General features: G+C 45.4%; 1 protein-coding gene across 6 annotated transcripts in view; it reads right to left on the bottom strand.

The window, feature by feature from the left end:
• The window catches only part of RABAC1 (Rab acceptor 1), a 44,975-nt gene extending 31,945 nt beyond the window's left edge, over positions 1–13,030 (bottom strand). The window contains exons 1-3 of one of the 6 annotated variants that reach the window (XM_086933040.1): positions 12,999–13,030; positions 8,651–8,793; positions 1,317–1,529 (exon numbers count right to left, since the gene is read on the bottom strand). In XM_086933040.1, the coding sequence (XP_086789166.1) occupies positions 1,317–1,529; positions 8,651–8,718 (281 nt within the window). In that variant the 5' untranslated portion in view covers positions 8,719–8,793; positions 12,999–13,030. The other 5 variants (XM_086933035.1, XM_086933036.1, XM_086933037.1 and 2 more) reach the window with 5 other exon arrangements.
• Between the last annotated feature and the right edge of the window lie 318 nt (positions 13,031–13,348).

The raw sequence follows: 13,348 nt of genomic DNA, 5'->3' as shown, positions 1-13,348 counted from the left end.
AGAAATATTTAAAAGCTACAGACAGCACAAGGGAGACTTTGTTTATTAATTTATTCTCTTGTAGCTTACAAATCCTTCACAGTGTCCCTCTTGTGTGGAAGTTCGCAAATGTACAGTATGGATAGTGTGTATGGTTACATTTATGAGTGAAACTCCTCTAACACTTCGGTTTTAGGAAGGTGGAGTATCAATCACATCACGTCTAGGATGAGCAGGTCTTCAGTTCAGAGTCTGTTTTAAAGAGGGGTCTCTTTAAAGAGTCTACACAAAGCTTATCCTTGTGTGGGAGCAACTTTGGCTCAAAAATGAAATATTCCCATTCAAAGATAACACAGTGAAGAGAGGAGCTTCACTCTAAAGTGTTGGAGGAAAAATGATCATCATAGGGAAAGCACGCTTACTCAGAGTAGACACAGTTTTCCTTAAAGCATGTCGGAGGGAAGAATAGAGTGCCTGGGTGGCACCAGATAATGCATAGGACATTCACTGGGTGCTGACGGAGCTGGACAAACCCAATGGCAGAGAATACATTGGGGTCAGAGCTGATGAGGGCTGACAAAAGAGCACCGAAGCTGGATGGCAGTGATAGAAGTGAAGAAGGAAGAACATTGGCTGGCCAAGTCTGAAGCCGGAGACAGAAGTGAAGGGGAGGTAGAGGAGCACCGAGCCACGATGGCAATGAGGCCCGCCGCATTTAAGGGACTGTAAAGATGAGAACAAAGGGACTGGAAGAGACTGACAATGAGCAGAGCTGACGGACAGCAGGCGATGGGGCACAGAGACAGTATGGCAGACGGTGAAGTCCGGGGAATAACTACAGGAGTACAGTGGGAAGAAAACACAGCGAGCATGGTAAACAGGGGCATGTGGTTTCAGGGAACGAATGGGAAAGTTAGGGATGGGATAGTAACAGCTGCTGTTCGTAGCAGCATAGCACAGAGGAAGGACTGTAAACAGAGGATTACAGAGAGGCAGAGGGATGAGTTTAGAGCCTAAATGGTAACGCGAAGTCCAGCTACGTAGCAGAAAAAGATTGTATATACATAAAAGGAGAGAAAAAAGTGAAAAGGGAGTACAGAGCAAGGAGTGCAGAGAAATGGTAAATGAAGACATCAATGCAGCACAGTCGGAAAGCAGATAGAGAACCACAATGACAGCAGAGGTAGAAGCGCAGGGTACTGCAGAACGAGGCATACGGCACAAAGAGTCCTGCACTACATACAAACAGAACCAGGTAGTATTTGGAGATCTGTGGATTTCAGACGACAGATCTGCATGCAGGGGCAAAGGCCTGTGGACCTCTATGTCAGACTCACATGCAGTAGAGGATCAGGCCAAGGAACACAAAGACATAGTTGCTCTGGAAATGCTCTACATTCTTCACCATGCGTTTGCAGAGCTCCCCAAAGTTCTTGGGCTTGGAGAAGCGCTTCTGATCCACAAAGTTACCCCATGGGCGGATGGTGGTGCGCCGTTTTTCAATCCACTCTTTGGCTGGTCCTTGGGAGATGATTTTAGGCAGGGTGAATCTAGACAGAAAAGAAATAGAAGAGGGCAAAGGGGTCACCAGCAGAAAACATGCACTGCTTTTCAGTCTGTGGATACTCTTGTGGTTGAGTTCAGTTAACAGACATATGTGTGACGAATGTAATGAAATAAGAAAGTAATGATGAAATACAAGTGAACCGTCTCATTTCTGATATGAGGAACAGCAGCATAATCTTACAAACTTTATATACACTACCTTAAAACAAAACTAAAAAAGAAAAGATACTTAATTATTTTTTTTTTTTAAAGATGAAAATGGAAGATGAGCAAAAGGAAAGAATTGAAAGGATTAAGAAACAAAGAAAGAAAAAAACATTAAAAATGCAAATACAATAACCACTGACATTGCCAACCTGTCTCGCCTGCCAATGCTTTTTGTTGATTCTTTCCAACACAGGATATAAGCAAAATACTTTTGCCAGTGCTGTGCAGCATTATGGATAAAGAATTTGAAAAATATATACAAAATAGGTTGTGATGACGTGCGTGCCATTATATATATATCCCCATTCACTGAAAAAACTAAAGGTTACAGAGACGTTATAGATAGGGTCAGAGTTCACTCGTACAAAACCAGCGAAATTCGGCAGTTATAGTTACATGAGCTAACGCCAACTTACACCCCTGCAATGCACTGCTTCTGACCTCACATATTACATCACATCATGGCTTGGAGGAGAGAGGCTTGGAAGAGGAGTTGGCCTCACGGTTGACCTCGAATCTGGGGAACTGGGTTAGAGTCTCGGCAATGACGTTAAACATCCTGAGATTCTGGGCAAATCCCTTCATCTCCCTGTGCCTCACAAAAATTAATGTGTCCTCATGTAATGTAACTGGTGCTATGAAAAGCGCTCTGAGACCCGATTCTGGTCAAGTCTGCACTATATAAAACTCTATAAAAAGAAATTCAAATACCCTGCCCCCTTTTATTTATTTTCGCATTTTGGGGGGGGGGGGGGGGGACTCAGTGAAGCAGAGTCCCAAGATGGCTGCCAACACTTCCTGGTTGTAGTGTTGGCAGTCAATCAGACCAGTGCATTTTCTCTGCATAAGCTCGTCTTTGTTTGCGAAGACTTTGCTCCCAGAGATCTCACTATAATTTTAAACTTACATTTCGCAACAACTACTGAACGTATTTACACCGAATAGGCAAAAGGCACTTCCTTGAACCAACATCTACCTCCCTGAAAAATTTGGTGTTAATCCGTTAAGCAGTTTGGGCTGTAGCTGTTGCTAAAGGTTCTTATGGGAATTAACATTACAAACGCACCCTTATTTCGCGCCTCAAATTCTCGGTCCCCACTGCACGGACCATTCCCAAACTTTCCATGACCACCAGAATCTATCTTGAAACTTTTTGGGAAAAATGTCATGACAATTGATCAAACAACGTCAAAATTATAGGCAAGTAAAAAAATGCTTTTCCTATGGAAACTAGGTTCTACCTAGAACTAAGTACTGGTGACTGTCAGTAGGAGATATATATATGTGTGTGTATATATATATATATATATATATCCTCCGCTTGGCTCCCTTTCCCCTCGTTAGGCGCTGCTTTTCCCTGATCGCGTTTCTCCTGCGGTTGAGCCAACCGCTAACAATTCAAACAGGTTTTCCCCGATCCCGGGGATGCGTGGAGTCGCAGATAAGAAACAGACTGCAATCGCTTGGTTTAGTTACTCGTGGTGTTTATTTCACAAATCCATGGGGGGTCAAAACAAAAAACATCCGACGCGTTTCGACAGCGTCCGCTGTCTTGGTCACGGTCGTGTTTCTTATCTGCGACTCCACGCATCCCCGGGATCGGGGAAAACCTGTTTGAAATATATATCACAGGATGGCAGGAACCACATAGATCATTGATTAAAAGGATTTTTATGTGTGAAAACGCTTATTGCACCGAGGAAGGAAGCAACAGAGAATGGGGGTAGAAATAAAATTAAAGGTGAGTAAGGGAAGAGTAAAAAATAAGCCCACAAGAAAGGGACCAACACAGAAGGTGATGGTGAAGCACACATGGGAGATAAAAACACAGGAACGAGGGCAGAAGCATATGAGAGAGCGCAGAACTCAAGAGTTCATGGGCAGTGATAAGCACACAGGTGAGCAAGAGCAACATGGAGGGCGAGAGATTATCACACAGGAGAGAGAAAGCAACATGGAATGTGGTGATGGGGGGCGGGGGGGGGCACACAACAAGTCAGTGTATGCATTGTTATGGAGTGCCGAAACAAAAAGGAAAAAGCATTTCCCTAAAAGTAAGCACTGGAAGGAACACAGCCAATCAGAGAGATGGTAGAGAGGCTACGATCCAGGGGAGGTACAAGCACAAGAAGCACAAGCTGTGATAAGGAAATCCATTTAATAAGAAACAAGCAACTGAACGGGACAATAAAATCAACCAGTGGTAATTAACGGGTAGGTTGTAAACTCCTACATGATCTTGGTATGCCCACAATAGTTCTGTTGCAACTAGACACAGAGTAGTCTTGACTTATAAATATAGAAAAAGACAAAGGAAATGAGATTAAACAAGAGGAGAAAATGAAATGCTAAAAAAATTAGAGAAAAAGAAAAGAGGGGATTTGGGAGGCAAAGGTGAGCTGTCAGGTGTAAGGTAGACACATTTCTAGAGGGACATAGATTGTAAGAAAGGGCGAGAGATGCCACTTTCTGGTCACAGAAACTCAAATCAAAAGATCAGTACGCTGTGATGGCAAGGGACAGACCAGAGAAAAAACACATGTGTATTTGTAAAGCGCGCTTATCACCCATGGGTCTCAAGGCGCTGAATAACAGATGTTTATTGTTACCCAACTCAATGGTGCTCATTATCAGATGGATGAAAGGCTGAATGGACCCGCCGGGATTGTAACCTGTGACCATCAGGTCAAACACAGGTCCCTGCAGTGGATGCATTAGTCCACTAAGCCACCTTAGGTCTTACAAGGTGTGCTACGTTTTCTCACATAGATACACAACACCTAATAGGATGAACGGGCTTACCAACTGACCACAGAAGACCGCACTGTGGCTACAAGAAAGGGCCTCTAGCAGGACAAAAAAGCAACCAATGAAAGTTGCAGCAAGGAACTATATGTACGATATGAGAGTGTGGAAAACAATTATGTCATTCTAATATTCCCATAACTAAAATTCAATTATATTATTCTTGCTAGATATTGGGTTTCTGGTTGGCAGAGGTATGCACCCTGTACAAGCAGAAACCACAATGTAATCAGGGTAAGTCACATCACATGCTAAATTATCCTGTGCTCACCCTCTGGTAGATTTACACAGAACAGTCAGGGTTAATTTAAGAGTCAAAGTGTAAAGTATTTGTACAAAACTTCAAAAACAGTGTAAACGTCACACAAAAAGATTCCATGTCAAGTTAGAAATATAGCTCTTGATTTAATCAATAAAATCAAAATGACAAACATCCAAAAAGTTGAAGTCGAGATATGAATTTTAGAGGATAAATGTGAAAATAAAGCTGAGAAGCAATAAGCGCCTATCTGGGATATCTGGTCTCTCTGGACCAGGACAAAGTCAAAAGTTCAGGCCAACCACAATGGAGAGCGGACCGGATAAAGGGAATCCACAAGGCCTGCTGAACAAAAGTGCCTTGATCCTGGTTGCAACGACAAAGATGCAGGGGAAGTTAAAAGATGTATTGGTGTCGATCCCGCAGTCGAGGTGCTACATCGATTTTCTACATGCAACAATGGTGATGCACCAGTTTCGAAGACGATGCACCGGGTTTCTCCACGCAATCAAGGGGATGCGATGATCATCTCTCTGAAGTAGCCACGATGCAGTGGTTCCAATGGTGATCTGATGCTTCAGAGTGCGATACGCCGGTACAGTTTCTGCAACAGATACAATGCGTTGATTCAGCTCTCGCAGCAGAGGATATATCGGTACCGCTAGAGCAAGCACATTGGACCCACTTCCAATGGTCAAGTAGCAGGAATGGAAGTGTTATATCCCATAAACTTCAAATTAGGAGGATAGTCAGCTAGCCCTTGGAGTAACGCTGGGTGCAAGCGATAGATGTCCAGTCTTTACCCAGTGAAAGAGAGAAGCAGGGCAACACAGCAATGCAGTAGTCTTCCAGATCATCAGAGTGATAGCCCTTTAACACAACAGTTCTTCTTCCTGTTAGAGTGGATTCAGGTCCAGAAGAGGACTAAAGTCATGGTGTCAGAGGTCCAGTACTCATACCCAGTTGTGCCTTTGAAGTGGGTGAGACTTCAAAGATGGTTTGTGAAGCACACTGAGGTCCTCCGTTCCAGCCCTGGCTCTAGACTCACTACAGCGGAGTATGCAGCCCTTTGTGTGCGGACAGGGCACAGCCTATTCATGTGTGCCTGTGAGGCTGTGCCCACCTCTTCCCTCGTGTCTCCCAAGATGCCCATCAAGTCAAACTAAAAGTGGCATTTTTAAATTTTCAGAATGGCAATTTAAAAGGAGACTTCACCAATAGTTGTGCTCTTAAATTATGTTTCTAGGGATCCCAGACTTGGAGGTCTTATCTCTTCCCAATTAGAATTTACATGTATAAAATGTAATAAGGTAATTCCAATGTAATCCTATGAGTGAGAGGGGCCTTGCAGTAGCAAAAAAATGGTAAGGGTTTTCACTACCAGGTCATGTAAAATGTAAAAGTACGTGTGCAATTCTCAGAAACTCTGGGATTCTCATCCACCTCTACGTTGAAAACAAAATATGCGTGTAATCCCAAGAAGACGCTGCCCTGGCATCAAATACACTCTTGAAGATTCAAATCTGGATGCACAACCACCATTTAAAACTCAACCCTACTAACAAAGAATTACTTTTGATCTCACCTCCAAAAGCCTAAACTCCTGTACAAGAATGGATGGTCAAATTTCCCGCCCTGGATGGTTGCCCCACCATTGTCCTGAGTGCCAGAGCACTCTGCATCACCCTTGATATTCGACTCAATCTTCACAGCCACATAGCATCCAAGGTCAACAGTGCACAACACCAACTTTGGGGCGTCAGAAAATTAATTTCGGAACAAGACCTCAAAACAGTGGTGCAGCCCCTCGTTCTCTAGGATAGACTATGGATTTGCCCTGCTTTCAGACATTCCCAAAGTTCACCTAGGCCCACTGAGAGCAACACTACGGGTTACAGCATGCTTTGTCTTAGGTCTCAAGACATTTGACCACATTGACCTTACCCTGCTAACCTCAAATGCTCCCCATTGAAGCACCGGCCCAATTCAAAACTGCTTGCAATACCCAGAACGCTGCACTCCTCCTCACCCTCCTATCTAAATGAGGGGATGAAAATCTCCGGATCAAACAGGGGTTCCAGAAATGCCAAGTCCCTGCTCCTGGAACCTCACACCCCCATATTCAGTCACGAACGATGCCCAAATAAGTCTCTCTGGTGGTGCCACTAGAATCGGGAACTCTCTGCCTCCCTAAATAGGGGTAACCACCTGCCTAGCAACCTTTAAAAAGGACCTTAAGCTCCTCCCATCTAACAAACATCTTAGTGAATTCAGCCTTGACCAGACTTAAGTCCTCTCTCCACTGTGCCCTGATCTGCCTTTGTTGTATGAAAAAGCATGGCGAATTGAGAAACATAGCATCAAGCCTCAAATACGTAGGTATCATTACCCAAGAGTATTTGAGTGCATTAGATGAATTAGCAAGAAGATATGTCAAAATGGTGTAGAGTTAAACCCAGTACCACTCAGAGTTCAGTGGAGGAGAATTTGCAAGACATGAAGGGATGACTATGGTGACAGTTTAGTGTTCTGCATGGGACAGGTGAAGGTCTCTTGCATCTATTTTAGAGCCAGCTAAGGTATCTCGCTTACTGGTCTGTGTGTTCAACAGATGTTTAGTGGCCTTTAAAAGGCAGCAGAGGGGTAGCGTGGGGACCCTAGAAATATTGGGTATCTTTGTGATGTGCTGAAAGACAGTTTGGTGCCTTGGCGTCCTGTCTGGAATCCTAGCTCTCAGACTCACCTGCCATGAAGTAAAGAATATACAGGCGACAACTGTGACTGCAAAAGAACATGGAACACAAGGTAAGATGTATTTTGGGGGTTCATGACCACTATATCCAGCAGTGGAGTTTAGGTTGTCTTCAAAACAAATTCTGGTGTTTCAGCAAAGACTTTTTCAAAAGTCTTTCCCACTGTCGCTACCACGATTGTAGATGCAGACCTTTCCTCTATACAAAAACGTTCTTCCTTTGCTCTGTTGGGACACATTCATCTGTGGGATGGGTGAATAGCCAACGTGAAGTTCTTCAGAGGGAGCACTGACTTTTCCAAATAAAGAGGCTGCCTAGTTCCACTCTCCTAACGTGAATGGAAACGGACTAGAAGGGTAGCTCTGACAGCATCTTTACAGACCTAAAATGTTTTAATTGATCAAACGTACTAGTAGGATGTCTCAACTAGGTCAGTGGTGGTCAATAAAAACTATGGCTCAGCTGTCGATGTAGCTGAAAACAGACAGCCTTTCATTTGTGATGGGTTCACAGGAACACAAGATAGGCAATTCCCTCTAAAAACAAATATTGCATGAAGCCAAGAGAAAATAGATAATGTCCGCAACAGTAAAACAAAGAAAATGTGTTCTAAATTAATATAACTTTCATAAGCACCCCTTCCCACCTGAATCAATTGTGTAGCTGAATATCAACAGAGTTCTACCCATTTACTAAAGTGACAATCTAGACAGGCACTTTGGGGCACCACAATTTATCTGCAAAAACACACTGAGAAATACCAGCATGTAATGATGTGGGTGAGGTGTGGCGCAGCGGTCAGAGCGGTTCACTCCGGAGCGCAGAGATCACAATTCGATCCCCGGCGGCAGCGCAGCATTATGTGGCTTTGAGCAATAACTCCCTTGCTCTCTCCAACGGCCCACAGTGCCTTGCAACTTTAAGGGGTGATATGTTCACGCTTTACAAATATGGATTATTATTATGTGGAGATAAACGTTATGAATACGAGATGCAGAAACAACAAATACAAATGCAACTGGAAGTCTCTGGTATCGACAAGATCCTGCTAACAGGAGAGAGAGAAGTACAAGAGGTTTACTTGTTCATGATGCCACCGACTTCCTCTTCTGCTTCAGAACTGAAGGGGTCCAAGGGTTTCGCAGCCATACCCAGTAGTGGGAGAAGTTACTGCCCACCACGACGGTGGACTGTATTTAGAAGCTGAGAAAGGAGTCAGCAGTGCTGTGGAGAAAAAAAAAGAGATGAGAACAGACCCTCAGAGACCAATGTTTTGCCAGTACTAGGAAGGCACCTGGATTTCCTGGCTTCTTTGAATATGTCATATGCCATGGAACTTAGCAATCAAGTCCACTAAAGGGGTTAAATCTTGTAATGACTTCCTCTCCCCACACCTAGCAAGCACAAAGCCTATCCTTGGAGAGATAACTGCCCCTTCATTGTTGCCATAATCTGCAAGTGTTAGCTATTCAAATTCTTTCCACTCCTCATCCCCTAAAGTGTGCTCCTCCCTTCATGAATTTGCTGAGTGCTTAAGAACTTCCCCCTAGATGTTAGCTACTTCTTCAAGGTTTTCCCTCTCCATTTCAGGCTCTGATTACACTGACTCAACCTTTGATCACTTTACCCATGTGTTTTCTTCCTGAACCTATACCTTTCACTCTCCAATCAATGCATCTCATCGCAGAGGACAACTCCATTGCTAAATCTGTCTTCCCATTTGTAATGCCTGCAGAAACTTAAAACTCCAGGTCATATCCCTTATCGAAGATATGATTTCATCACTGCTGATCATGACAATCCTAAAGTGCTGGTTTACAGAATGGTGGCTCAGAGTGGTATGAGGTAATATTTGTCTCCTCAGAGTTCTCCCTGTATTCGGCAGTCTAGAAAAAATTGGAACTTTGGCAGCTCTCACACCAGAAGGTAAGTGTAAAAAAATGAAGTTTAAGAGTACAGTTTACAACTAAAGCCCCATCGACCATTCAGGCGTACATGCAGGGCTGAAACATGTCGACCTTTTCACCGGACCCTAGTATTGCGTAGGAATAGTAACTCGTCCACACACCACTTTGTTATTTATTAATACTTGATTCCTGACTTATTACAATTTTTTGTCAAGGACTTACAAGCTTTTTAGAATTTCACCTCACTTGAGCACCTTCACTATATCCCTAATCACTACTGAAATAACCAGTGGTATTCCTCCTGGTGGAGGTAAGCGAAATACAAAAAGGGAGCCCAATGATGACGCTTACACGTTTCTAGATTTTAGCGGAGAACCAAGATATACCGCCACACGACCTTACTAAACGTGATTGAGGGCTTTTCATTACAAAAGTTGCTAGCCCTGGTTACTGAGGTCGAGTGATTCATTCCCCATTTGATTTTTGTTCATCTATATTTCTATCAACAAGTGTCATAAACTTGTACTTCCGTAGGCATCATAGCCTATTGAGTAATGATATCATAAAAGGGGACTTCAGAATATGTTCTTTGATTTTTTGTTGTCATACTCCTACCTGGGTATTCCTGTGCCTCACCCTTACAAGTCTCTGCAATCACTAGCCCCAGCATTATGCCAATGCATGTCACAGCTAACCTTGACTCACCTGGCTATGTATGCCTCTCTTGTGCCACCTAAGGACATTAGTAAGTCAAACTGGCGAACCCTTGGAATAAGGATTCAGCAACCATACTTCTTCTCGTGGAAGTCCTTCACCCAATAAAAGTTCAGACAGGGTTTTCAAATGCAAGAATCTTAACAGAAGAATGACGAGAAGAAGTCACAGCTTTTTCGATCCTAATCCAGTTTGAGCTGGCCTGGATCCCAGACAAATGACACCTTAGTCCCCTCACATTGCACACTGGAGCAGCTAGAAATTTTAGGGTGATTTCTAACAGCCAACTCTCATTTAAGTCTCAACTTCTCTCTGTAGTCAAAAGTTGCTTCAGGATCATGAAGTGATTCAAAAATTGCCTAATCTTTCTTCGTGGGAAGCCCATAAAACTGCAATTCAAGCTTCCATTCTATCCAGACTGGCCAATTCCAGTGTCTTACCAGTTTTCCGGATCCAACGCCCTCAGGTAGTGCACAATACGCCAGTTCACTTTACCTTTAATATTTGTAAGTGCCCCCAACATTCTGTTTTGATGCACAAATGCAGCATCTGTTATGTTCCTGGGTCTTCTCTACCTCATTCTTACTCTTGTCTTTCTGCCTAGTCAAAAAGCGTTCAACCTCCAGCAACAACCCTCTCACAGGCTTTATACCTGAGGTACTGCCTGGCTTCCAGTATTCTCCTTCGAGCCTCTGTCCCCTAGAGCCGGCTTTAATTCCCGTGGTCACCAGTGGTCCATCTCACCCTTTGCTCTCTACTATCTCAACCTTAAACCCATGCTAAGCCCACTTTATCAGCTTGTGTACTGCCATTTAACATGTTCCTCACTCCATCTACCCTCTCTTGCATCCCTTTTTGCCCCATCTCTAGGCCACTGTCCTTAACTGTTGGCCATATACCCACGCTTATAGTCTCTCATTACCTTTTGGCTCCACCGTTCTTCTGTCTTACTTATCTATTTTTACCATCTTATCAGCTTTTCTTTTCCACTAAGGCCATATATCACCTTTAATAGTCTTCTCCTGGGTGTGCTCGATTACATCTCGAGCCCTTGTTTGCTGTCAAATACATGCAATACCAAACTGATACATCAATCTATATTGGCTCCCTCATTCCCCACGTGTTCCTTTTTTCCTCACTTACCATACTCTTCCTATTTGCCATTCCCACATCGTTTTTGTACCTTCTAGACTTTTGGCTAAATCTGCAGCTCTATCCCACTACATGTTCTTACTTTAAACGCTCTTTGCCCAAGTAAACCACTTCTTCTACGTGGCATGGCTCTCCCACTCTAACACAGCTGCCATTGAGAGGTCGTGAGCTAAAAGCAAGGAAGGGAAACCACCAAGAAGAAGACTGCTCGGCTGAATAACCAGGTCGTGAAATGTTTCTTAAACTGGTACTTTGACAGAGGGAAAGAGGAATCAAAGTAGGTGATAGAGCTGCCTCCTTATCTCTTGAGCTGTAACCTCAGCGTCTTGAAGAGTAAGGCCTTCTCTGATCTAAGAGGAAGGGTAGGCACATACTGACACAGCATTTGTCATGTATTTAAGGGAAGCTTTCTTTTTTTTTAAACGGAAATCAGTGACCAAAAATTCAAACATAATGCATTTCTTGATGGTGAGCCAATGAAGTTCTTTGAGTCAAAATTTGTAGCTTCTTTTCCCTCCCCCATCCCCCTAATTTCTGCCCCCCGAGCCCACACGCCGCTCCCCCCTCTCTGTCCTGCCCCCTGCCATAACCCCAGTCCTTTGTTCAGATACACCAGCCCCCCCTGCTCCCCACCTTCCAGTACCCACTTACCTATTGCTCCTCCTTTACCCCAGCCCCCTTCCCCACCTACCATCATATGCCCATACCAGCCCCCCTGTCCTCGCACCCCGCAGCCCCCCTCTATCCTGCCCTTTTTGCCCCTCTCAGGTGCCTCTGTTGCCCCTCTCAGGTGCCTCGAAGCCGCCTCTGTTGCCCCTCTTAGCGCCGCACAGGTGCCTCGAAGCCGCCTCTGTTGCCCCTCTCACCCCCGCACAGGTGCCTCGAAGCAGCCTCTGTTGCCCCTCTTAACTCCGCACAGGTGCCTCGAAACCGCCTCTGTTGCCCCTCTCACCCCCGCACAGGTGCCTCGAAGCAGCCTCTGTTGCCCCTCTTAACTCCGCACAGGTGCCTCGAAGCCGCCTCTGTTGCCCCTCTTACCCCCTCTCAGGTGCCTCGAAGCCGCCTCTGTTGCCCCTCTTAACTCCGCACAGGTGCCTCGAAGCCGCCTCTGTTGCCCCTCTTACCCCCTCTCAGGTGCCTCGAAGCCGCCTCTGTTGCCCCTCTTACCCCCGCACAGGTGCCTCGAAGCAGCCTCTGTTGCCCCTCTTACCTCCGCACAGGTGCCTCGAAGCCGCCTCTGTTGCCCCTCTTACCCCCTCTCAGGTGCCTCGAAGCCGCCTCTGTTGCCCCTCTCACCCCCGCACAGGTGCCTCGAAGCCGCCTCTGTTGCCCCTCTTAACTCCGCACAGGTGCCTCGAAGCCGCCTCTGTTGCCCCTCTCACCCCCGCACAGGTGCCTCGAAGCCGCCTCTGTTGCCCCTCTTACCCCCTCTCAGGTGCCTCGAAGCCGCCTCTGTTGCCCCTCTTACCCCCTCTCAGGTGCCTCGAAGCCGCCTCTGTTGCCCCTCTCACCCCCGCACAGGTGCCTCGAAGCAGCCTCTGTTGCCCCTCTTACCTCCGCACAGGTGCCTCGAAGCCGCCTCTGTTGCCCCTCTTATCCCCTCTCAGGTGCCTCGAAGCCGCCTCTGTTGCCCAAGAGCCTAAAACATCAACAAACCTGAAGAGCCGCTTCCACGTCAGTGACCACGCGTCACCACCGACGTCACAGGGCCACGCCTGCCACTGTCCGGCTGCGCGGCGGCGGCCATCTTGGAATGGGAGCCTTCCGCCTGACAGGCGGGGAGAGAAGGGGTGAGCTGGAACAGTGGGAAAAACTTCCAATAACAAAGTGAAAACACTTAATGTGCAAATATATATAGCCTAGCGAAACACATGACTAGGAAACGCTGCTTCATGCGTATGGTTTAGTGTCACAATAGGATTTAAAATGATACCATCCTAACTCAAAAGTAAAGTACAAGTTTTAAGAAAACAGGCAAGATTTTATGACAAGCACAGCGAGGGGGC

This window comes from Lissotriton vulgaris, chromosome 7, assembly GCF_964263255.1.
Source record: "Lissotriton vulgaris chromosome 7, aLisVul1.2, whole genome shotgun sequence".
Lineage (NCBI taxonomy): Eukaryota > Metazoa > Chordata > Amphibia > Caudata > Salamandridae > Lissotriton > Lissotriton vulgaris.
The sequence above is the reverse complement of the archived record's forward strand: the minus strand, read 5'-3'. Positions and strand labels throughout refer to the sequence as shown.